The sequence below is a fragment of the Phoxinus phoxinus genome, assembly GCF_949152265.1.
Source record: "Phoxinus phoxinus genome assembly, chromosome: 13".
In the NCBI taxonomy this organism is placed as follows: Eukaryota; Metazoa; Chordata; class Actinopteri; order Cypriniformes; family Leuciscidae; genus Phoxinus; species Phoxinus phoxinus.
The window spans coordinates 10798040-10824645 of NC_136888.1; the positions used below are offsets into that span (position 1 = coordinate 10798040).

At 37.9% G+C, this 26606-nt stretch overlaps 2 protein-coding genes across 3 annotated transcripts; one reads left to right on the forward strand and one right to left on the reverse strand.

The window, feature by feature from the left end:
- Positions 1-209: 209 nt before the first annotated feature.
- slc18b1 (solute carrier family 18 member B1) lies at positions 210-7610 on the forward strand. Its single transcript, XM_079633615.1, has 14 exons — positions 210-368; positions 546-682; positions 828-923; positions 1013-1086; positions 1218-1365; positions 1600-1756; positions 1937-2073; positions 2252-2353; positions 2645-2736; positions 3048-3143; positions 6424-6498; positions 6571-6664; positions 6816-6862; positions 7021-7610. Exons 1-14 carry the CDS (start codon positions 344-346, stop codon positions 7115-7117), a joined length of 1377 nt encoding a protein of 458 aa, XP_079489741.1. The 5' UTR covers positions 210-343; the 3' UTR covers positions 7118-7610.
- ahi1 (Abelson helper integration site 1) lies at positions 7343-26505 on the reverse strand. Of its 2 annotated transcripts, none has more exons than XM_079633614.1 (27): positions 26337-26505; positions 25598-25647; positions 25368-25492; positions 24719-25257; positions 24339-24454; positions 23852-24026; positions 21972-22164; positions 21789-21884; positions 21457-21642; positions 21209-21361; positions 20386-20518; positions 18603-18726; positions 18261-18490; positions 18068-18174; positions 17423-17541; positions 16984-17114; positions 14875-15015; positions 13972-14162; positions 13824-13866; positions 13687-13718; positions 13269-13383; positions 13038-13096; positions 12309-12371; positions 12016-12178; positions 11841-11929; positions 11658-11737; positions 7343-8261 (listed from the first exon to the last, which is right to left on the reverse strand). In XM_079633614.1, exons 2-27 carry the CDS (start codon positions 25605-25607, stop codon positions 8099-8101), a joined length of 3576 nt encoding a protein of 1191 aa, XP_079489740.1. In that variant the 5' UTR covers positions 25608-25647; positions 26337-26505; the 3' UTR covers positions 7343-8098. The 2 variants fall into 2 exon arrangements, with proteins under 2 accessions (XP_079489740.1, XP_079489739.1); XM_079633613.1 differs by having other exon boundaries at positions 25368-25519; positions 26337-26443.
- Positions 26506-26606: the final 101 nt, after the last annotated feature.

Below are 26606 nucleotides of genomic sequence, written 5' to 3' on the forward strand. Positions count from 1 at the left end.
TGCTACAAAGCTGTTGAGTCGACCAGAGGGAGTCGACGAAAAAAATAATATGTCATTAAAATATTTCCTTGGGAAATTCTCGAGTGAACCCGGGACTCGAAAATGATTACAAGTTCGTTAACGAAAACAATTTCAGCTGAGTGTTCCGCATGCACTTTGCGAATCGGTTACACTAAATCATTGAAAAGACTCAGTTCAAAATAATGATTCTTTTGAGAATCGGACATCACAACCGCCGTAAAGTAGTAAGAAGAAGAATCGGACTCTATTCATCACTGTTGAGTTTCCCAGCTGACAGCTTGAACACGCGCTAGTAGAGTTACAACATCTCAGAGACTTGACAATGGATATCGATGAAGAAGATAGAGGTATGTACAGTTAATACATTTATTTGATTACTTATCTTCGAGTGATCAACATTTAGCAACTTTTGGACCTTTAATGAATATTCGGACTCTTTATAGCACGTTTGCCAACATGACATTCTCGTTCTCGAGCAGTTTACAGTGTTTACTGATCAATGAATGCATGTAAACTTTAAATAGGTGATTCTTCACCACCACCAGAGACTCCATCCACTAAAATGTCCAGACAACAGATATTAACACTTATTGCAATGGCCTCCATAAACTTCAGTTCAATGATCTGCTATTCCATTCTGGGACCATTTTTCCCAAATGAGGTACATACATTGATTGTATTTTACATGGCTTGCATAATAAACTATAACATTACATTGTTCTATGTACTTTGCTCAGGGCATTTAAAGTTTTTAAAGTAGGCTTCTGCTTCAGTATAATATAATGTTTTTATGATTCGTTTTCTAGGCAAAGAAGAAAGGTGTCAGTCAAGCTATGATTGGTTTAATATTCGGAATCTATGCATTATGCACTTTGGTGGGCTCTTTGATACTTGGTAAATATGTAAGTTAATGTTCATTTCAGAAGATCTTTTTCAACAGTTTTCCATAATGGATTACACATTCAATCAGTGCATTTGACCTCTGTTTCAGATTGTCCAGATAGGAGCTAAGTTTATGATTGTGGCAGGGTTGTTCATATCGAGCGTATGTACTGTACTTTTCGGGTGAGTATATCTGTGTTTTGTGTCTTTTTAGTCCAGGTCTAAAAATTTAAAATACAGTAGGTTACAGTCCTCCCTTTACTCATAGCATATGTCCATTTTTGTGTTTGCAAATAATATCATTTATTCTGCAGGTTTCTTGACCAAGTGTCTGATGGTACAGTTTTCATCGCGCTCTGTTTTGTCACACGGAGCGTAAATGCAATCGGCTTTTCTGCTGCTGTCACAGCGTCTTTTGCGGTTTCAGCAAAGGTTTTCCCCCACAACATAGCAACTGTTTTGGTGAGCTGTGGTCAGTGCATGTTTTTCAGTGCCGTAATAGTGTTTTGGAGTAAACTGACAAAGGATGCACTATTGCTCATGTCACAAAGACACGCTGTTCCTCAAGAGAATCATCATTAGATTATTCAGTCTGTCTGGTTGTTTAGTTTCTCACGGTTGGGGCATATACACAATGATTGCACCATTCTTATGTTTTTAATAGAAGGTGAAATCATTAATGTCTTGTTTTCACAGGGCTTCATGGAGATTTTTACAGGGCTTGGCCTGATATTGGGTCCTCCGTTGGGTGGTTGGTTGTATCAGTCATTCGGATATGAAATCCCATTTGTTTTCACGGGATGTATTCTGCTTGCAACAGTACCCCTCAACATGTGGATTTTACCGAGCTTTGGTTAGTGCGGATTTCATACTGGTTGAATATCACATGATTTAATCATTTAATTTAAAGTCTATTCCATGTAGCATACTCCAACTTTTGTCACAAGGATGTGATTGCCATGTGTCTTATTTTGTTATTGTTTACCCTCCAGCCATAGAGATAGACGTGCCTGTTTATCTCATTCTTATATAGATGCTGTTCCTTCCCAGAATTCCTTCCTCAGATTGTGTACCAGAATAAAGATCCTTCTCATCTGCTTTGTGGTGTTCACATTGAGCTCAGGACTGGGCTTCCTGGATGCAACACTGTCCATATTTGCCATTGAAAAGGTTTATCTTAAGTACATATCTATCTATCTATCTATCTATCTATCTATCTATCTATCTATCTATCTATCTATCTATCTATCTATCTATCTATCTATCTAAAACTGTTGTAGAAATGTTCATGTGAAAAGTTCTCCCATAATAATAAAAAAACATCTTTGTGAATGTTTTGTGTGAGCAGCTTAATCTCAATGCTGGTTCAGTAGGGCTGCTCATGATTGGACTTTCACTGCCGTATGGGGCAGCATCGCCCATCTTTGGTGTGATCAGTGATAAATATCCTGTAAGTCAACATTTAAACAATTATCAACATGTTTACAGTGACGACTGAAGAAAAAAAAGATTTGTTTGAAATTTGAAATGACATTTGATGGTTTATTCTGTTACCTACCTTCCTACTTATTTGCTTATTTATTTAAATGAATTTTGTTTTTGAAGATATTTAGTTTTTAATATATATTTTGGTTTGAAATATATTTTTTGGTAAATATAAGCATACATCATAAGCATAAATTATAAGCATATTTATTAAGAAATAATTTCATATGTGGCTGTAAAATGATGCTCTGTGCAGTCAATTAGGAAGTGGATGATGGTGATTGGAGGAATGGCCACAGCGGTGAGCTTCTGTTTCCTCGGCCCACTTCCAGTTTTTCATATTAGGAGGTGAAACATTACTTTAATTGTTTTTTTAAATTTCGATGTCCAGGTAGCATGACACTTAGTGTGCTTATTTATTGCCTTTTTCTTTATCAAATATTTTAGGAATCATCAGAAATTCATAATTCGAAAGCTTAAACACTCATAATTGTTTTAAAATTGGACACCGAAACGTTTCTTTAAAACCTTTTAGTGCGCTCTCTTTTGTGTGACATCATTTAAGTATCTTTAAAAAGAGACCAACTGTTAAGTAACAGGTTAAGTTTTGTTAATGCACAGATCCATTACTAATAATTTAAATGTTTTTGTTTGTCCAGTCAGCTCTGGCTCACCGTCCTCATGCTGGTCGTGGTGGGCTTTTCTCTGTGTATGTCCTGTATCCCAACCTTCGCTGAGATGATCGCTTGTGCACAGTGAGACTTTAATCGTTATGTCAGACTAGATTCCTGGAATGGTTTGAATAAGTACAGTTAACCCTGAAACTAGTGCTGGGCAGTATGACCAAAAATCTCTATCACGGTAGATTAGATTCTGGTGGTTTTACACAAGCCCCCTGGTGGCTGGCTGTGGTACAAGTCATAAACCCTGCATTCCATAATCAAATGGGACACAAGCCAAAATAAAAAATCCAATTTCAAATATTTTTTTCCCAAAGATGGTTTCTGTCATTTTAGATAATTATTTTCACGCAAATGTATGTTCAAGTGTTCGTTTTTCCAATAGGTCTGGTTTTACAGTAGTTAGTTATTTGATGCTATAAAAACGGGGTGTAAAGAACCGCAGAACTCATGTATTGTGGGCAGCAATATTGACCTTATAAAACCTGGCAAACATGCACAGAGATGTCCAGGTAGCAGCAGTCAGTACAGATGTCTACCATGGATACTCTAAAGGCAGCCCATGAAGATGAGATGGCCCTAGTGGAAAAACAAGTTAGACCCCGGGGCAATGGTTTCCCTGCTGCCTTGTCAGCCAGTGTAATCGTCTCTACTATCCAACCTCTGCTTCGACGCAGAAGCACCCTTCTTAATACCACCATAACAGAGAAATAACTGGTCTGACTGTCTGAATTGAGTGGTAGTCTCCACATAACATCTCAAAAGCACGAATGGGACACAAAAGTTAAGCACTTGAATCAGACCCTGAAGAAGTCTGAAAAGAGGCCAGCTCAATGCTCTGGTTTATGAACTGAGGAAAGAGGACTTTCAGAAGAAGAATTGGGTCGTAGGACCACCCCAGAGCCATCTCGCAACCAATGCAAGTACAACGCACTAACCGACTCACTGACATGTTCTGCAGAAGCAATAACCACAAAAAAGTCTTCAATGATATCCATTTATTGTCAATGCTCTGTAGGGGCTTAAACTGAGATGAACCAAGGAATGCAAGCAGATTCCAAGCACCCTTCAGAAAACTGCAGACAAGACTGAAATCCAAGAAAAGATCCCCCAACTGGGACATGATATGCAGAAATATCAGTGACGTTCACCTTCAATGTGGAAGCCGCCCTACCCTCATCCGGTAAATGTTGAAGAAAGCTTAAGACTCTTGGAATGTCACATGTTGCAGGATCGAGCCCATGTACTTGACACCATGCAGAAAACAGCTTCCAACACAAAGCAAAGATGTGTCGTCTGGAAGAAGCCCTCGCATTGGAGATTTTGTGGAGACCCACAGAGTCGCATTGCTCTAGAGAAAGGGTTCAACCCAGTGGACAGACCCAAAGCTGGATATGGATCCCAGATGCTGCCCTCTAACTGGGAGAGAGGGTCCTTCCTAGGGGGAAGCTTCCAAGGTTTGCCAGTCTGAAGTTTCAGTAACAAAGGAAACCGTGGTCTGGCTGACCATCATGGTGCCTCGAGTTGCACGCTGTGCTTGCACAGGGAGATCCTGTGTAACGTCACCCATAACAGAGAGATTGGTAGAAACACATAGACTTGGCAGTTTGGCCAGTCGTGAGAGTGCATCCTGGCCCAAGTGACTGGATGCTTCTGTCTTTGCAAACCATAAGCGACTGTGAGTGCTCATCTCTGAAGCACCCTGTGAGGGAAGCATCGGTCGTGACCAACACCTGCCGAGAGGTAACAACACCCAGGGACACCCCTGCCTTCAGGAACTCTAACCATCTCTATCTGGTCTCTAAAAAGTCTATCTGTCTCAATGATTGAACTGATCCCCCACTGGACCCCGCTGCTGAAACGCTGGTGAAAACATCCTGGGGTGAAGGATGTGCAGTGACATCTACAGCACACCCAGGATCGCAAAAAAAAAACAAACACTCAAAGCACACGGGGAAAGCACATCCAAGAAATGAAGGGACTCTTCCCCCACCTCCCCGCTTCTGACCATTCTCATCCTCCTGTGTTGTCTTCACAGGTTGAAGTGGATGAAGCAAACATTTGATCTCATCCCATCTCTGAAGAAAGCACAGCAACCATGTTAGAGAGTGAAGTTTCCTTAGGACGTGAATGTTCTACACTTTGCGATGTGGCCCTCTTCTTAGGAGCGCCGGCTGCTGAAGATGCCCTGCATTTCTGAACTTGTGGAGGGGCTAAATCAACTGCCCAAGCTTTACCGTTGAATTCAAGTCTAACTCGACAATGGGCAAAAGACTGCAGTACAGACAAGGGTCCGTGAGAGCCTCTCTCAGATGTTGAATACCCAAACACGACGGACAAATATCATGACCATTGCCCGGGAGAAGATTATTAGGGCACAGCTAACAAGTCAGTGGGAAACCCCTCGCAATCGAGCTGTGAGCCATAGTCACTCATAAACAACTCTTCGGATAGTGCCGTAAGGTTTTAAGTCAAGTGATGGTAATGAAGCAAAAAAATTAATAATAATATTCCTCTGGGTAGAACCAACAGGCAATTCCAACTAAAATCTTACAAATTAGAAACATATATCTACAATGGTCGATGGTTTGAACCGAGGGGCACAGAGTATGTAGGAACCGAGAGGCACAGTTACAGACGAAAAACCATCAAATGCAAATCAAATTAAAAACAAACTGACCAAATGCTGGCGAAATAATGTCAAACCTGCTGAAAATGGCTTAGAAGCTCTCTGACACAGCTTGTGAGGACGATATCTCGCTGCTCTTGTAAGCTGCGTTAATATCACTTAACAAAACGCTTGTCATCTCAACCAGGCAAGAAAGTGAACGAGCCAGAACGCTGAGCTACTGTGGCTTATTAACCCCAGGGCTCAACATACGTCACTACATGACTTCGTTGGTATATTCTCTCGAAATATCTGGCTGGCTCTGCGATAAACCACTAGTGTTACACAGCCTCTGGCGGTCAGGAAATCATGTAGGATTCCGTCTGTGTTTTCCATCGTGGAAATCATTGGGCTCTACGTGTTATTTTTTTAATATTAAAGAGTTAGTTGTGTGGATTTATTGTTGTGTTTTAAAGTTATAACCATTAGAAAGAAGGATATGCAGTTAATAGAAGTCTACACTCCACTTAACGCTTTTTGTGGCTATTGAATAGATGCAGCACTTGTTTGATAGGCGCAGACATGGCGGTATTTCAAAAATAAATATCGTATTTTTATAACACGATATAACACGAAATTGAAACCGGTATACTTCCCAGCACTACCTGAAACTGAACAAAATGCCACAATACAAACCTGTGATATACTAAAAAACATGTTTTGATGCACACATTCCTGTTGTTGCAGTGAATATGGCTTTGAGGAGAGCTTGAGTACACTGGGATTGGTGTCAGGGTTGTTCTCTGCAGTGTGGTCTGCTGGGTGTGTATTAAAGTTTGAATATATTTTATAATTCTAAGTCATTAAACCTGAATTATAATTTTCATGTTAAAGCATGTTCTTTGGGCCGACCATCGGAGGATACATCACACAAACACTGAACTTCGAATGGAGCGCAGGAGTTCAAGGCGCACTTGCCTTTCTCGCCGTAAGAACAAAAGATATGCAAATAAATGCATAACAGACCATTTTTTAAATAGTCTTCTCTTTTCTTATTTGAAAAAGTTTATCAGTTATGTATTTTATATGTTTTGTACATATTAATTTATTGGCTAATATGTTTACCCTAATTTCCTTAGGCCTTACTACAATTAATATATTTCACAATAGAGGACATACAAAACAAGTAAGTATATTTTTAATTTTATTCAGCAAATGTTATTAAAATAAATATTACAACTTTTTTATATATATATATATTCACTTTTTTTTTTTTTTTAGCTGGTAAAAAAGTGGTTTACTCTAAAAATATAGATATGCATAATCATATTTTATTTGTTTCAGGTCACAAAAGGCCAAAAAGGTTGAAATGGCATCATCTCAAGGAGAAAAATCCCCTCTTCTCCCTAAGACGGATCATCTCCGGGTTGACATCACCTGAAATAAGCTGCTAAAATCTTTTAAATGGGAGAACAAAATTAAATCATATTGCTGCTATATACAGGTGATGTGGAATGTGAGAGAAGGGTGACAAATGAAGAACGCAGAGGTCAATACATGTATTATTTTGAGATGGACACATCAATTGAAACTTTAAACAGGAGATCTGTAAACATTTACAAAGTAAATGTTAAAAGTCCTGTAAGAAGATTGACTTAAGAGAGGAGACAATATGTATTCAAGTTTAATGAATAATTGTAACAAGGTTTACAACCAAACAGAGCTGAGACCAGTACAATGGATTATTTCTGAGGTCTTGGTTTCATAAATCTTTTGGACTAGTGCAAGAATGTGGGATTTGTATTTCTATGTTACTTAACATAGATTACCCGTCTAACCTCAGTTTGCGCATTTCTACTGCATTTACAGATTTACATATTATTGCCATATTCCTGATGGAAACAACTTCAACAAATGTACAATTTTACAATGTGCATTACAGTATTTTTCATTGCAATGTGAGCTGTAGCATAAATATAGATCCATCCAACACTGCAGAAGTTTACCCTTTTACTTCACAATTGCCTGGTGTGTTGTAAAATCTTGCATTAATGTGTCATATAGAAGTGCATAAATATATTAAGTCAATTGTATTCATTAACTCTGGTGCTAAATAAATGGCATAGTTAATTTTGTGATGTGTGAAAAATACATTTATTTGAAAAAGATCATTATGATGTTGTTATTGTTACATTCAAGATTAATTTAAATAAAACGTTATGACATGAACAATAAAATAAAAACTGAGTATTTACATAAAAACAATCCTGTAAAACTACATATAACAAATACCAGTATCAAAATTACAAAATATATATTTTAAAATAAGGCCAACTACAAAAGATAGCTCCACATTAACTCTTTTGGGAACACATGACTGTGTTCCTTCATAACAGAGGTAAGTCTTAGAAATCAGATCACGTCAGTTCGGTCCTTCAGCTTCAAACGCACCGTTGGCCTGGCCTAGTCTGGGGAGGGGTCTCCTTCTAGATAATGCGGAAGACATTTCATGACCCGAGGACGGGACCTGAGGAGGAACAGAGGGAACCTCACTCCGCTTCACCTTTTTCTTCTTCTTTTTTGTTCTATAAAGAAAATGAGTGAAGAAAATAAGACAGGGTTCCCACACCTTGGTTAACATTAAATTCAAGGACCTAACCCTCTGGTCATCTTCATTTAGGGGTCACACTTGGCTCTGTCGCAGTCAAAAGTGACCGAAGCCTTGACATGCAACTTATTTTTTCCCCCAGGAAAACCAATGTAATACATTTTTGTTCAATAATATGTTTTGATTATTTAGAATTTTGAAGGGATTTTATGATACTACGCAATATTTATAAAAAATGTATGAGCTATTTTTTTTCCCATTTAAACTAATATATATATATAAATATTTTCACATTTCACATTAAAAGTAGAAGCCTTTAAAAAAATGTTTGCTGTATGTAAAACATGTACAATGTAGCTCCCTATATAAAAGCTAGGATGGCTTGAGGAGAAGTTAATCATGGGCTAACTTTCATTTTCAAGTGAACTACTTTTAACGAAGCGCGTAAATGCGCGTAACTAACGTAAATCAAGCAAGCTAGTACGTATATGCCACAAAAAATTTCCGAAGTAACACATTAGCGGACCGGAAGGAATAATATGGATTTTTTCCAGAAAACTTCTTGCACAAAATAAATTCAAGGACTTTCAAGGACTTGTATCTATATAATCGGTTTCAAAAACTTTCCAGGGCCTTGAAATCTTTTTTTTTCGATTCACAAACTTTCAAGGATTTCAAGGACCCGTGGGAACCCTATAAGATCAATATGCACATGCTATTGGCCATTGCTAAAAAAAAAATTGAGCATGAAAAAGGCACAAAGTCACTCCAAAGGGAGTTATTCTCTATATCAGTTTCTGAACTCCCTGAAACGCTTCGATTGGTAGTCTTGAATTTTCTTCCGGGAACGGAGCACATCACAATCAATGTTGGGGGTATTAACACATTACAAGTAACGCAAGTTACATAATCAGATTACTTTTAGTAATAAATTCATAATTACTCAAGTAACTAGTAAAGTAACGCATATAAAAGAACATTTTCCCATATTGACTGACACCTGTCCTGTCCCCATGTTGAGACAAATCAGGAGAAAGTGCAGAGGCGTTGTGTGCGCTTTTGAAACGATGTTATTGTAGTTCTAGACTACAGTAAATATGAGCATGCATTTACTTGATTCAGTATTCCTCAAAATAAATAAAAATAGTGAAATGCAAACTCAGAATATTACGCAAACCTGCAATAATTAAATGTTGAGCACAAATATACTTTATGTATTTAATGTCACTTTATGAACCATTGTCTTTGTTGCTGACCTTTGATGATCCAATTCAACCATACTAATAAGTAAAAATGACTTTAAACATTTAATCATTTAGCAGATGCTTTTATCCAAAGCAACTTACGAATAATATGTATTTGATACGAATACATTTGTTTCTTTTTTTTTATTGCTAAAGTACGAGTGTTGAACTTTTTTTTTCCTGCCATCCAGAATAGCAGCATTTGTTTGAGCTGCGCCCTCTACTGTACAGCCATACATTTGCATTTCCTTCAGACTAAAGCTTATTCACTTCACTTTTGGCGTGAAAGGACCTTTTGCCAAAAATAGAACTTTTGTTATTTGGTTTGTTATTAAAAACAACAAAGCCCAGCTCAGGTGAGAAAAAGTAACGCAACACATTACTTACCATAAAAAGTAACAAAATTAGTTACTTTTTTAGGGAGTAATGCAATATTGTAACAGATTACTTTTAAAAGTAACTTTCCCCATAGCAGCAATAACCCCCCTTAGGGTAAACAGAACAAAACCAACATGAATGTATGCAGATATCATAAATTCAAGATTTTAAAATACAACATAATTTGAGAATTTATTCTGATTCGAGGGGAATCAGAATGCCAAATCCTGACTGGGCGAGAGGTGGAGCTGGGATATTGGGATATATATAAGGATATTGATAGGCGTCGTATTCCTAAAGGTAGATGTGGATCAGCTGATGCGAACATGACTAACGTGACCTGCCAGAACTGACGCTACACTTGATTTATGGTATATCAGGGAATATTGTACTTTTTGGAAGGAGAGGCTTCATAGAGACGGGAACTAAACGGTGTGTTTCCCGTACAGCGACGTAACTCGCTGCTTAACTACCATAGTACGATGCATCGTTGAAGAAATCAACTAGCTAGTCACGACTGATTCCCGAAACCATATTGTCGCAAAGTGGTCGTTCCACCACGTTAGTTAATGATGTCACGCAGGTGGTGAAGTAATAACTACTTTTAATTAATCTGTTTGAGATCGAATTAAAGCTGTCAAATTAAGTCTGGCAGATTGAGTGGACTTAGCCAAAACTTTTTATGTTTACAACTCTCATGCCCCTCCCCCACTACCACCGAGCACCCTCCCATCGAGTTCTAGGAGCTCGTCAGTGCATGTGCACTTTTTCTCTCCGTCATCACGCTTCGTACAATCCAACACACCTGCGAACTTCAGGCGTGTGCATGTGATGTTGTAACCTGCGCGAGGGGGGATCTGTGGCAAGTGCACGAACTGTGATTGACAGTCAGATCTCACACAGCCCTGCGCTGATTGGACCAGAAGAACTGGGAGCGGTGGATTTTAGCAAAACAAATAACAGGCTCCAGGTGGAGGTAGAAACCTACCAATCTCCACCCCTTAGATCTGGATCCAACTCCGCCCCCTGGATCTCGTTTACTACAGTGAGGTGCTACTGGTTTTTTTTCTAAAACCGGCTGATTTATGTTGTTCGGAGCATAGTGTCGGTTTCAGTGAATATGATAAAAAAAAATCTTGCCGACTTCAGCTTTAATTCTAGATGTTTTGCTATAAATTACAGACATGGCATCTGAGGACTATTTCTCATTTTTCTCTGTTATTTTACTTTATTTCCAGATTCAATCATAAGCACGTTCGCACTCTTCAAAAACGACGCTTTAAATCTCTTGACAAACTAAAATAAGTAAATTACATTTGTATGTTAAATTACAGATACAGATTGTACTAAGTGTCAGCTTGCTTATTTTGCTCAAGATAAGCATTTATTGAGTCCACATGACATGCAAACAAGAAACTATGCTTCTAACTATCTACAAAAGCCGTCGTTCCAAACACACAACTTTGCGATGCTGTTTGCGAATGTTCGTTGGAGCGATGGTTTCGGGAAAAAACGACTCGTTGAACTACGCTGATAACATCGGAACTCACGACCATAGTTGGTTAACGATACTTTCGCGAAACGTACCCCAGAGCGTTACTGACAGACTGGGAAGAGACGTGCTGCAACTAAGTCAAATATGTGAAAAATAATTTCTTGAACATTCAAGCATGAAAACCTAATCTAGTGGACCCTAAAATCAAAATCAAGACTTTGTAAATGGGAATAATAGGTCCTCCTTTAATTCATACATGTTTGAGGATGCTTCAGGGTCAGTATCCAGCTCTGAGATGATCTTCAGTTCTCCAGAGGCACTGATGGCTGCAGACAGCTGCAGGAGGAACATCAGGGACAAAGTATATCATCATAATTATAGATTTTAAGATTTTTTTTCATCTGTTTGATGGGAGGGATTAATGATCATTTGTCATTACCTTGACTGGTGTTGCACGCTCAACTCCATGTTGATCTAACAGTGATGGTTGTGCATTTAAAGCTCTTGAAAGCTCCTCATCAAAATTCCCTATGGGAGACACATTTGGATTGGATTTAGACAAGATCATTTTGTACATGTGCTTTTGGTTATCAAACCCCCCCCCATTCGCGTACCTTCATCAGCCACATAGGATGCAGGGAAATATCCCTCTTGCCCACTGACCAGTCGCCCAAACCACCAGCTGTCGTTGTCTTTGTACAGAACATGGATCACGTCACCGCGGCGTATCGACAGCTCATCCGATCGATTGGCTCTGTACTCGTACAATGACACAACCTAGAGACGATTTCATTCAAGAGATAAACAAAAAAAATTAACAAAGTAACTCTAAATATATGGTGATATAAAGAATTAAACTAATTAAAGTTTACTGTCTCATAAATAATACAAATAATTAAAAGTTTACCGTCTGATAGATTTGCCCAAATTCTGCCTCTTCTTGTTGAGAGAATTCATAATCCAGTAAACTCTGTGGACATTAACACGATCTTCATTTAATAGAGTAGGTTCTTCCATAGTTCATAAGCAAAATTGGATTATTCTTCAGTGCTAAATACTTCTTTTGTTTATACTAACTGAAAAACAACCCAAAAATATGAAATATATATATACCGTATATACATATATATATTCAATACCTTTGATTTTTTATGTTTTTGAAAGAAAGTTTATTATGCTTCCCAAGACGTTTATTTGACAATCTTAAATAACTGTTTTCTATGTGAATATATTTTAAATGTTAATTTATTCCTGTGATGGCAAAGCTGAAATTTCATTCTTTACTCATTTCATTTTCATCATCACTCCAGTCTTCAGTGTCACATGATCCTTCAGAAATCTAACATGCTGATTTGCTGCTCAAGAAAGATTTATTATTATCATCATCAATGTTGAAAACAGTTGTGCTGCTTCATATTATTTGTGGAAACTTCTAAAAAAACATTCAGGATTCTTTGATAAATAGAAAGTTTAAAAAAAACAGCATTTATTTGAAATAGAAATTTTGTAACATTATAAATGTCTTTACAGTAACTTCTGATCAATTTAATGCATCTTTCCTGAATCAAAGTATTCATTTCTTTAAAACTTTTGAATGGTAGTGTAATACAAAAACACAGAGATCACAGTATCTTACTTTTTGTAGTTTGAGGGATGGAGCTCTTCTAATGGGCTGCCCAGCGGGACTGTAACCACCTGTGAGAGGAGAGGAAGACTTAAAAACCTAATGACATGTCATTTAAAGTACTTTAGAAACAAACTAAAATGTTTTCTAAATACTCAAATTTTCATTCTTCTCTACAGTGTGCCCTGCTCTTCAAGAAGATGCATGTTTAAGTTATATAATATGATAATGTAGAGAACGTACTGTTGTGTGAGCTGAGAGTTGCCTGTGGAATGAGTTGAGCGCTGAGAGACGAGGACATCTGTAGTTTGGAGTGAGGGGACAGTAGAGATGGAGGAGGAAGATATGAGGACAGGCCCTGAAACAAACCACAAAAACAAGAGCCTATTATTGAGGATTAGTGTCACAGGGCACAGGATGGTGCATGTTGTATGTTATGGAGTAAAATTTTCATTGTCAACATCATTGCAAATATTTTGTAATCATTGTATAATGAGTTCAAAAGCTCCAAAAGAGACAAACAAAACATGCCCACTGCAATAAATGGGTTGTGGCATATGTTATTACAACCAAAAGGGGGTTTAAGTCTTTAAACATAACTCTAAAAGCTATGTTGCTAGTATAACTTTTATAGCCAAGTGCAAAAAATACACATAATCACCTCTAGGCTTCTTCCCAGGTGAGACATGCCACCTTTAAAAATAAAACACACACACATATTGTGTTCATTTACAACAGAATTCATTGCACACGCATTAGAAATACAGTCGAATAAACATTATCATGAATATCACTTGCCTTGTTCATACATATCCACACCAGGGGAACTACGATGGGGCTCCTGCAAGAAAATGGTTTAAAGTATTATACAGATTGATTATTGACTAAATATTATAATGTTGATAATAATCAATTATTTATTAAATATAATCAATGACATTTTTACCAGTACAGAGTCTAGTTTCTGTTTGACCCGCTGCATCTTTAGGGACACACGAGCTGTGCTGGCGAATCGGTCCATGCCGGTGGCAGAGGTGCTCTGAAAGGTCGTGACCTCTGATGAATTCCTGCCTGTCTTACTGTCCAGATTCTCTGAACGACTCATCCCTCTCAAACTCTCCACCTCCATCTGAGCCACTGCGAATGAGCACAAAACACGCATCTTTACACAGAAAACAATCACGTGACTTTTGTGTTTCTAAACACTAGCCATGATTTTGGCATTTTTGGATATTACATTTAAAAAGCTGGATGGAAATGTCAAAATGCACATAAATGAAAATATAAAACAATTATAAAACCGTATGCGCTCAATTGAGGCGGATACATTTTTTATCCAATAACAAAATGCGCATAGACTACGATGGAAACACATTTTCAAAAAAACTTACTCGATGCACATCAAAAAAGTTATTTGACTTTGACCAATGGGACGGCATAACTGGACTAAGCAGCAGACCGATCTCATTGCACAGCATGTGAAATGTTGTTCTGGTCATTCTGAAATGCCTAAAGCCAAAGTCTGTCACCAAACTGGTTCGATATAATTATCTCTTTAACGTCAGCGTTTCCAAACAGCAGGCATCCGCCTCCGAACACAAGATAACATGATCACATTTATTGCGTTTTGTCTGCGCACTCTGAGGAACAAGTCATTTATGATGTAATGTATAAAAAAAAAAGACACAAAGATAAAAAAAGATTTTGTTCTCTTTGTTTCGCTGGATGGAAACAGTGCTTTATTCGCTAATGTTTTATGTGATATTCCAATTTTGCGAAGAAGTTAATTTCGCAACTTTGGTTGGAAACATCTGAATCAGTGGATTTCTGAGTTATTTGGAGGACTCACCCTTCTGGTCATACAGATAGAGATGGATGAGCTGGTTTTGGCCAAAGGAGCAGAAGGCCACCATGTTCTCATGAGGGTGGAAAGCAACAGCTCGAATTGCAGATGAATAACACAGCTCAGAGTAAACCGCGACTTGGTCACCTGGAGAAGAGAAATTTAAATTCAGATTTTTTTTTTGTGTTCAAACTAATGTCACATGAACAAACACGAAAACAGGTCACATCGCATCTGCTTGTCGGCAAGAGTTAAGAGCAGTATGAACTGACAGCGATATCTATGGACTTTCAAGGTAATCAGCTAACCTAGTGTAACCGCAACGGTTCTACTCGCACCACTGAAACCTAGGGTTTCCGGCTAACAAAAACTTGACTTAAGATTGCAGCCTCTAGCGTCCATCGCTAGTGCACCTTGTTATGGAAATTTTACATTTAGATGTGTTTCTTTTACTTTTGTATGGGTACAACTTTTATTAGCATTGAAGATGTATTGTTTACTCATGAGCATTTAAAGGAATATAATCATATAAGCAAAAAGCACATTATTAAAGATATAAAACCAAGCTTTTAGAAAGTATAAAGTTAGGACAAACTTTCAGGAACGAAATGTTCTCTGAGTCATGTGAAGGCTGACAATATGTGTGTGCGCAGTTTCGATCAGCACACGAGATCTGTAGCTAAAAGCAGGAAACTTTTTGCTGACATGACAAGTGTTCTGTCTAGATAGAAATAAAATGTTGGACATGAGATCATGAGCACATGAGATCATGAGCTAAGAAGTCTGGCTTTAAGGTAACAAAGGTTTTTTACACAGGATGTGTTAGGGTATATAACATTGGCGAAAGGGACTAGCCTTCGCCTTCTCATGTCAGATGCTCTCTGCGTGAGAATGCCATGGGCCTTCTCATATCAGACGCTGTCTGTGTGGGAACGTCTTATTTCATGCATGAAATAAAATACTTTGTTTAAACTTTTGAGAATCGACTTTGTCTCCTTCATCCAGGGTTTTGAATATTGATAATTTCCACAACAACCTCTTGAGGCCATGGGAGTGAGGTTTACTCGCACAGCTCTTAGTAGAGCTGCATTTAAGTTCATTTTCCCTCGTTAACTTCCCTCCATCTCGTTCACTCTGATATACGTCACTGCTTATATTGCACATGTGCCCATTACTGGCGGAACCCTTGCAATGGGTTTAAAGGGAACACCCTAAGCCCTTGATCACTTGGAATCCGCAATGGAGCTTATTTATTATTTACAGATTTTCTTCCCATATGAATTTGTTTTATGCACCATTCTATAGGCCTGTATGTATGCTTGGGCTGTTGGAGAAAATTTGGAGGTTTACTCACACAGTTCTTACTAGCTGGCCATCGATACACTAGCTAGTTATTTATATTGTCAGCATTTTTTTTTAGAGTTGTTAGAAAAAGAAAAGAAAAACCTTTTAGATATCAATCTGCATATGCATTGGACATTCTCATTTTTGGTAGATCCTTTAAAGGCATCTAGAGTAAAACAGCTCCATATGAAACAAAGCACATACACAAGACCTTAACCGGAAGCGATGTGACCTGTTTTACAGAATACAGAAGTTTGTTGCACATGACTCATATTGTCATGATTCTGTCCTCTAGTCCTTGAGTTCTCTAGTTCTGAGACAGGATCATGGCAGACCCATGTTTGTGTACAACACATGGTCTTTGGTTTGGGCCATGTGCTTGTGTGTCTCGTTACTTTACCCCGCCCCCTTGTTATCCTCGTTTGTCATGATTGTCTAGTTAGCATCACCTGTTCCCTTTATTAGTTCTCCTATTTAGTCTCCTTGTGTTTGCTGTCTTGTGTCGGTTCATTGTGATCCTTACATCCCTGTGATCATTGTGAGTTTTGAGATCTTGTGATATCCTGTGAGTTTCCTGTTCCTGAGTATTGTCTAGTTATTGTTAGTCATAGTCTAGTTTAGTCTCTCTTTGTGTTCTGTCTACGTTTTGCCCCCTCGTGGGTTTTGTTTTCCCTGTTTGTTAGTAAATAAACTATTTGTTATACATCCTGTTTGCGTTTGGGTTCATCCGTATTTATCGTGACACATATTGCCTCAAAACAATCTCCAAACCTGTTTCAGAGTTCCACACATACGCCAATCCATCTTCACTGCCGGAAAAGATGAAGCTTCCACAGGGAGTGAACGTGCTGTTGATTCTCTCCCTGTAGTTGGTGGCACCTATGTATTTCTTCACTGCGAGACTATAACAGGCCAAACAATTGTTTGTTTCAATATATTTGCACTTTGTTTCTTTTATTACTTTCTGTCATGCTGGTACCATCAACACCATGAACTATTAGCATGTGCACTGACTTGGCTTTTTTTTAAAGTCAACATGAAATTTAAATTGACCCCGTTTACTCTTAATACACATATAGTCTTACTCTGTGCAATGCATCTGTGCACGTTATCAATTCTGAATTACAAATTATTTACATTAAATAGATTTTTAACAGAATGTAATAATATTATATAGTATTAAATAACAAATAAACAGATAGATACTTACATTCTCAAATCCATGACCCTTAAAACACTGTCTTTGGCATGAATTAAAAGTCGTCTTCCATTCGGATGCACCTCTAACGAGTTGATGGATATTCCACTCAGATCTGCCTCTTTAATTTCCTGTAGAGAAATATTGAATTGGTGAGAGAAATATTGAAATAACTCTCACTGTGAGAGTTCCCTTAAGGCTGGAATACACTACTCGACATTTGCCCGATTTAGAGTCTGAAGGAGTCTATGTTAGTAGTTGAAATTTAGAGCCATTCTGCAGATATTTGGCATTCAGAGTATCCAGATTTCACAGAAAATGGAATAGTCTATGATGGGCACACGCTCTGATTTTTCTTAGCTTCAGATTCAAATCCACCCATTAGAGGATATCAAACATGTATGATATTTTGAGATGATTTTAGAACATATAATGTTTAACTTGTCATGTGTCAGTTTGTTGAGTTCGGAACGACTTGAAAGTCTGCTATTGTGTGATCCTCAGTCGTTTAGTAGTGTATGATTCCCAGTTTTTCTCCATTACCATTTACAAAGTCGAAAAAGCGCATCAGTTTTTAACAGTCCTGTAGTGTATTTCAGCCTTTAGTAATTTGGGATTTATATAGCTCTTCCAGGTAGTATTTGAGAACTCTGTTACCCTCTCAATGCTCCATTGACTGGTCAGTGCACGGCGAGACCCAGGCACAACCTTGGTTCCCCACACAATAATGAGGCCGGAATTGTCTGCAGAAAACATTCTGCTACCTGTGAGAAAACCAACACATCACTAACATCTCAAACCCCAGCTTTAAAGTCACATCCAGAGAGTTATAACGACTTTTCCTCTGTACCTTCTGGGTCAAAACACAGTGAATTGATGAAAGTCTTGTGTCCGTCAAACTCTTGCAGAAGTTGCCCATTCACGTCTTGTATGTCCACGTTCCACACCCGCAGAACCCCGTCGTAACCCCCCGTCACCACCAGACTCTGGGCTTGCGGGTGGAACTGGGCGCAGTACACGAATGAAGGGTGAGGAAGAGTCTTATGTGCAAGACTCTGCAGTCGCTCAACATTCCACATTCTGAAAGACGAAAACAAAACATTTTGGTCCACACTTTCACTCATTTGTGGCATAATTATGGGCTGCTTATTATTATAGTCTAACTCTGTATATGCAAAAAAGCAATATTTACCTTACTGTTCCATCAGAGGATGCAGTTAATAAATCTTTATCATCTCTGGACCAGCAGAGATCATACACCACACTCAGATGGCCATTAAAGGACGCCAGAACTTTCCCAGATGGAATATCATATACTAAAAATAAGACACAGAGATTCATTGTAAAATGTAAATGATTACTTGAGGTTAAAATAGGCATTTTTTTTTTTTTTTTTTTTTTACATTAGATTAAAATGTATATGAATGTGAAAGGGTAATTCTATATAATATTATATATACAGACTTTCCCTTATACAGTAGTGTCCAAAAGTGATGTCCGGAGGGGATTCTATTAGGTTCTATACAGAAATCTAAATGTATATTGGGAAGAATACAATAAACTTGGTCAAGAAATTAAAATGATAAAATTAATGGGCAAACTCCAGCACATAATTAAATGTGGGTTTTAGTATTATGTAAAAAAAAGGCATAGAAAAACAAAAAGCTCATAGGAAATAAAGCATATATTGACTACAATGTAATCACTGTTCAATGGCTTCAAGGAGGCCACTTTAAGATTTCAAAATGATATTGGAGGCCTTTAGAACCCGTTTTGATTGTATCCTTGCGTCAAAATGCTCACTTGTCTCCATGACCAGCCACAGCACTTTACATTCTGCATGGTGGTGGTCTCACTGTGCTTTGAAATAATTCTGTGGACATTGTGACCATTCACATCCTGCACAGGAGCAATATCCAAAACTGATTGACCAGATTTAGCCATTTCAACAGTGTCCTCCTTTTTTGGGGAGGACATCTTCTTCCATCTAGCCATTTCCTCTAACAACCACAAAATAATATCTAACAAATATATATCTAATACTTGCCACATAGTGATTTATTGAATTATAGGCTAGACTGGGAAAAATGAGTGCAAGATTGGTATGACCACTTTGCCAAAATAAGGGTTGTAATAAGGGTTAATCTATATGTGAAGACTATGCAGTGATATTTGACATTTGATTACTATTTTTGTACCTGTAAATCTAGTTTATACATGGACAACCTGAAAAGAACTGTTTATTTCATTTGTATGTTTGTTCTGTTGTATTTATTTGTGCTATTGTTTGTCATTTTAATATTTATTTTTATTTTATTACTTAATCTCTTTAACAACATTTCAAAAATTAAGTTAAGCTAGTAGGTTTTGGTGTCATAACCTTATTTTTTTTTTTAGCTTACATGGATCAAAAACAACTAAAACAATAACTAGGCTTTTTTTGTGTGTGTGTGGTTGGGCCAGTGAACATTTTGGCAAGGCAAGTAAGAATTTGAACCACTGGCTCGACTGGGCCAGTAGAAAAAAATCCTTAGTGTTGAGCCCTGAGATATTTAATAAAAGTTTCTTTTTTAAATGCAAAGAAGCCAATTTTTTTCACGTTGGACATCACTTTTAGCCACTACTGTATATGTTATGCATGCATATATCTCGTTTTTTTGCCTTTTTTATTTTTATTTTAATGGTAATGAACTGGTGGGACATACACATTTTTCAAATAGTCCATGTAGTCTCTAAATTAATATGAGATCAAAACTGAATTAATGTATAAATTAAATTAAAGTATAAATTCTGTTTCAATTAGTTTTAAATGAATTACATCATGTCACAATTTCAACTTCAACAAAATTATTTTATGTCAACTAACTAGCCAAATAGTAGGCTACATGTTTTTTGTGAGAAAATGTAAGCAAAAATAAAAAAGACAGTACAGACAAAAGACAAGATGTAAAGAAACTGAGTTACAAATGACTTACTAATGATAGGAAATGAATCTCTATCTGCACATGCAGCTGCTAGTGCACGTCCATCATGGGAGAAACGCAGAGTAAAACAGCCTATCTGACCTCCACGAAAGGACTGCATTGGCTTATTCGGGATGCGACACACCTGTTTAAACAATCATTAAGAAAAAAAAAGTGGACTAATTAAACGAATTACAGTCTGTGTTCGAAATCGCCCCCTATACCCTAAAATAGGACACTATTTGAGGGAACAGCCAATTTGAAGTGGTGTCTGAAACCATAGTGGACGTTATCGAATTGCCTCATTCAATCCCACAATGTACCGCAATAACGAGTGTACAACCATTGTATGCTCAACAGCTAGAGAATACCCATAATGCACTGTGAGAGATCGTGCAGAATAAATTCCTGTGTCTTATAAGAAGATGCCGTCCGCAGCTGAATCATTCATCCATCCATTTCCCAAACCGCTGGTCAAAGGTGGCTACAGCGTAATACCCATAGACTGTAAAAAAATAGGTAATACCATACAGGTATAATCATTTTTTCAATTTTTATATTGTTTGAGCTGAGGTTTATACATGGTTTCCATGACAGAGTTCAAGATAAATATTTGTATTACTACTGGAACTACCATTAAACAGCAGCACAAACTATGCAAAAGCCCTTATAGTGCACTCAGTGTTCGGATTTGCTCACTCAATTTCATTCACTGCTTCAAGTGGACTATGTTAGTGGGCTAATGTAGGGAATAGTGAATGAGGGTATAGGAGGTGATTTCAAACACAGCTACTGACTCCGCAACATTAACGCCAATAAAGCAAGTATCTAAAACCTGTCCAGGCATGCGGCTCCACTTCATGGTTTCGGATTTGCTCTCCAGTATTTGGGTGCTGGTTTTATTGGTCATCTCAGTATTGAGCTCACTGTAGGAGGTGCTGCCCCGTTCCTGCTGTAGAGCCATCATGGAGCGGATACCGGGGTCCACCTGTGCAACAAATCCAAACCAGAACAAACTTCATTGACTTCAAATTTTTTGTATTTTCACAGTTATTTTTTTTTGTTTAAAAAAAGTGAACCTACATGTTCTGGTGGTTTGAGGCCTTTCACGGTGACATAGAGGGTTGAGGCGTATTTGTTTCTTGGGTACTTTGACCACCACTGAAACACTTCAACTGTTTGTGGCAGTTTCTTTGCCCGCGGAGGAGGGCAGTAAAGCTGTAGACGCAGTTTGGTGTCAACGTTCAAAACACCATTGGTTCCTACAAGCTTGGGGAAGTAATTGAAGAGCTTGATTTCAGTGGAATGAAGGATACAGTTACATTAAAAAAACAAAACAGATGGAGCTAACAAACAAAATAATCAAACAAATACACCAAAGGTAATGGAGACTACAGTAAAATCAAAGCTGGTACCTTCAAAAAAGCCCACGCAATCTTCCGGAAACCCCGCTCATGACGGTCAACCGAGACGTTTGCTCGTGCTTCCTCCATACTGATGAAATCCAGAATCTGTAACATCACATAAAGTGTTTTATTAATTCCTTTCTTTGCTCAGAGGATGACAACATACTTGTAAACTTATTCAAGGACACAAACCTCAAAAAACAGCATCACATGCGGACTCTCATCATCGTCTTGTAGGAAATATCCGAAGCGCTCATTGAAGATGATCTGTTCCTCCCACTCAGGAACTGTTATTTTGTGTTTCTTGAAGTCAAAGGGTTGAGTTATGATGGGTAGGATGTGCTCGATGTTTTCTTGCTCATAGAAGGATGAAACATGGCGATGGCTGTGAATAAAATAAATCATTGGGAATAAATTTGACTACATTTGGTATAAAGACTATGACTGCGTCTGATATCAGATACTTCTCTACTATACACTATGCAAAAACAAACAGTACACCAACAGGGTAGTATGTCCGAATACATAGTATTCAAAAAACATTAGGCAGAATCTACCCGGATGACCTACTACTTCCACTGAGATTCTGAATGGGCGCAACTGATGTCGTAAGTAACATGACAGAACATGGCAGATGTAGCACGTCAGATATTCCTTCATACTATATAGAACATACTTTTTTAATGGTCACAAAGTAGGTTTCAAACCATCTGAAGTACCTACTATAATACGGCATGGCATTTCAAACGCAGCAAATGAGCATACAGGTGCTGGTCATATAATTAGAATATCATGAAAAAGTTGATTTAATTCAGTAATTCCATTCAAAAAAGTGAAACTTGTATATTATATTCATTCATTACACACAGACTGATATATTTCAAATGTTTATTTCTTTTAATTTTGATGATTATAACTGACAACTAATGAAAATTCAGCATCTCAGAAAATTTGAATATTACTTAAGTCTTAAGACCAATACAAAAAAAAAAGGATTTTTAGAAATGCTGGCCAACTGAAAAGTATAAAGATGAAAAGTATGAGCATGTACAGCACTCAATACTTAGTTGGGGCTCCTTTTGCCTGAATTACTGCCGCAATGCGGCGTGGCGTGGAGTTGGTCAGTCTGTGGCACTGCTCAGGTGTTTTGAGAGCTCAGGTTGCTCTGATAGTGGCCTTCAGCTCTTCTGCATTGTTGGGTCTGGCGTGTCACATCTTCCTCTTCACAATACCCCATAGATTTTCTATAGGGTTAAGGTCAGGCGAGTTTGCTGGCCAATTATGAACAGGGATACCGTGGTCCTTAAACCAGGTACTGGTAGCTTTGGCACTGTGTGCAGGTGCCAAGTCCTGTTGGAAAATGAAATCTGCATCTCTATAAAGTTGGTCAGCAGCAAGAAGCATGAAGTGCTCTAAAACTTCCTGGTAGACGGCTGCATTGACCTTGGACCTCAGAAAACACAGTGGACCAACACCAGCAGATGACATGGCACCCCAAACCATCACTGACTGTGGAAACTTTACACTGGACTTCAAGCTACGTGGATTCTGTGCCTCTCCTCTCTTCCTCCAGACTCTGGGACCGCGATTTCTAAATGAGATGCAAAATTTGCTCTCATCAGAAAAGAGGACGTTGGTCCACTGTGCTTTATTAAATCCAGAGTCAACGCAGCTGTATACCAGGACATTTTCAGAGCACTTCATGCTTCCTTCATTTTCCAGCAGGATTTGCACCTGCCCACACTGCCAAAAGAACCAAAACCTGGTTCAATGGCCATGGTATTACTGTGTAATTACTGTGTGATTCCATGTAATATTCTAATTTTGATTTCGTGGGTTTCATAAGCTGTAAGCCATAATCATCAAAATTATAACAAATAAAGGCTTGAAATATCTCACTTTGCATGTAATGAGTCTATATAATATATTAGTTTCACCTGTTAAGTTGAATTCTTGAAATAAATCAACTTTTTGATGATATTCTAATTATATGACCAGCATATAGTATTCATCCAAATGGCTTCTAGTAGGTTTTGGTTTTAGGTAAAAAACAAAACAAGTGAAATCCAAACCTGTCCTCCTTCTTGACATACTGTCCATTGACCTCATCAACCACGTGAACTTTGACCATGGGGTGAGACACCATCAGGTCTGTCTTCAGCTTGTCTGTCCTGTGGATGTAAACTCCCAGCACTAGACTGTCATCAAACGCTAGTTTTTCTTCTGCCTGTTCCTCCTCAACAATCACTACAACCAAAAGTGCATAACCACAATTAATCACACATATAACACATGTAAATAACAATGAAATAAACACAACATACACACATTTTTAAGAGTTACTGGGTTTGAATGGTGGTGACAAACAAAATAATACATGGATATTGCAGATATATTAGACTTCAGAAAAATTGTGGAAACTGTCACTCAAAAGTAAAGAACAGATTTCTATTTTTTGGGTGGACCATCCCTTTAAATTGAAGAGAGTAGATACTCTACTTGTGTGTTTGAAAAAAAAAAAAAAAGGTTTTATGGTGATGACATGAGGCAGCATATCACCTTCTTTTTGTTTCTTTTTCTTCTTCACTTTGGGTTTAACTGTGTCCTCCTTGAACTCCTCCACAACATCATCCAGGATATTTTCTGTCTGGTTATCCACGGACACTTCAGTCTGACTACAGACAAAAAGGCAAACCAAATCAATAAATAAAAAGGCATTATGCGTATTACCTTAGAAATGTTTAGAAATAAAAACATTTCACTACAAGAGGCATCTCACACTATGCTTAACCCCTGGTTAAGGCCACGTTAAAGCTTGAATTAAAGCTGAAGTATTTCATTTCTATAGCTCTTGTATCTCCAAACAGAATTGCAAAAAGAATAAATAATCTGGAACATAATTCTTCCAAGAATAGCTGGCATTAACTGTGATCTTTTACCTTCTATCACCATCATGCTTGCTTGATTTCACTTTCTTCTTTTTCTTCTCAAGCTCATTGTTTAGCATCTGGCTCTCCGTAAACTTCTCCACAGCTTTCTTCTGTGCCGTCTTTTTCCCAGAAGTCTCTTCCTCCTGTGAGATCTGATGTTGGTACGCCTGTAGATAATCATCTTCCGTCTCGGTCTCTTCTTTCTGTCGACTGACATCATTTCCACTTTTATCCTTCCCTCTCCTAGACTTCCTAGCATGTTTTCCATTGATTTCTGAATCAGTCCTCCTGTCGTTGCCGTCTTCATCTTGAACAGGGGGTGGTGGTTGTGGTAGCCTCCTTTTGCTTTTCTTTTTCCCGCTGGTCAGCGTGGGCTCCTCATCGCTTACAGCATTGTTTATGTTGGTCTGTTCAGATGTCTCTCTCTCTCTTCGCCTGTTTTTGGTGTATCTAGGGCTGCCCTGAGCTGGATCATATGTGTTATGGAGGATAGCTTCATCATCTTCAGTGTCTTTACTCAAATCTAGGTTCTTCTTCAAGGTCTGAAGCTGCAAGAAATCAGAATGGAGTTCAAATAACAGTTAATGGGATACACAGTGAATTATCTTCTATCAATTAGGCTACATATATTTTTGGATTAAATTTCACTATTACTAACCACAATAACTTCCTGGGACTGGTCTTCGATCTGTTTGGCTTTCTTTTTCTCAGAGGGAGGGTTTGTGTATCTCTTCAACACCTCGTCAAAGCGAGCTTTCGTCTTAGCTCTCACATCACTTTGACCTGTCAAACAGAGATTTACAGACAAATCTGCATGTAAGATCATCTATGATAATCAGTGAGAGAAAATGAGTAGTTATATATCAAGTATGAGGGATCTTTACTCACCTACGGGCATTCTGATGAACTATAGACAGATTCATTCTGGAACAACAATCCTAAAACAGAAAATATTAGTCAAGTCACTTTTATACAGATTGTATCAAAGCAGCTTCACAGTGATAACATGAAAATAATACAACAAGTTTCTTTCTAGAATAAAATTGCATCATCCTCCACCTGAAGGCAGATCAATAATATTGTTGAATATTAAATGTCCCCATATTATATTACAGATTACGATGGAATCAAAGAACAACAGTGTTTCTAAAACTAGTGTTTGAAAAGTTTAGACAGTCTTTATTCGCTTATGTAGGTACAATCACCAATAATAGGTTTAGTTTAGTTACACTTACAAGCACTTGTGTTAAATAGATTATTTTACTTGACCGCCAACACAGAAACGCCTCTAAAATCCCGCTATTCTATGCCACATAACATAAACGACTAACGTTACATTGCTGGTCTAAAAGCTAATAAAACAACCCTGGTTACATCTGTTAATCATCTGTTAATACATCTGTACATCTGTTAATCGATTATGAAAATAATAGAAATGCCTAAATGAGTATGTTTAGTGTTTGTTGATGTTGTAGCTTGGCTTACATCTCACGCGCTAGCTGAAAACAATGCACACAAATCACAGCTAGCGCACAGGTTTCTGATATTCTCGCGAGAAAATTCAGCGACTCTATTTCATTAGACATGTGCTACTGTTAAGTGTAGGGTGTCTGTGAAATAAACGTACATTATATGCCGTAAATGTAGCGAAGAAGTCAAATCATGTCTGCTGTAGAGGATCCATGAATGATTGCAGTGAGCAGCCATTGCTGGCGCGACCGTTTCCAACAGCAACAACAACAAGATTAGCCCCGCCTCCCTGGGTTACTGTTGCCACGTCAATCAAGATCCAACACGCGAGGATGAAAACACATTTCACACTACACTTGGCGTTGTTTACTATAAATATTGTTTTCTCTATAACAAATGTATTGTGAGGTTCTTAAAGATTAGCCCC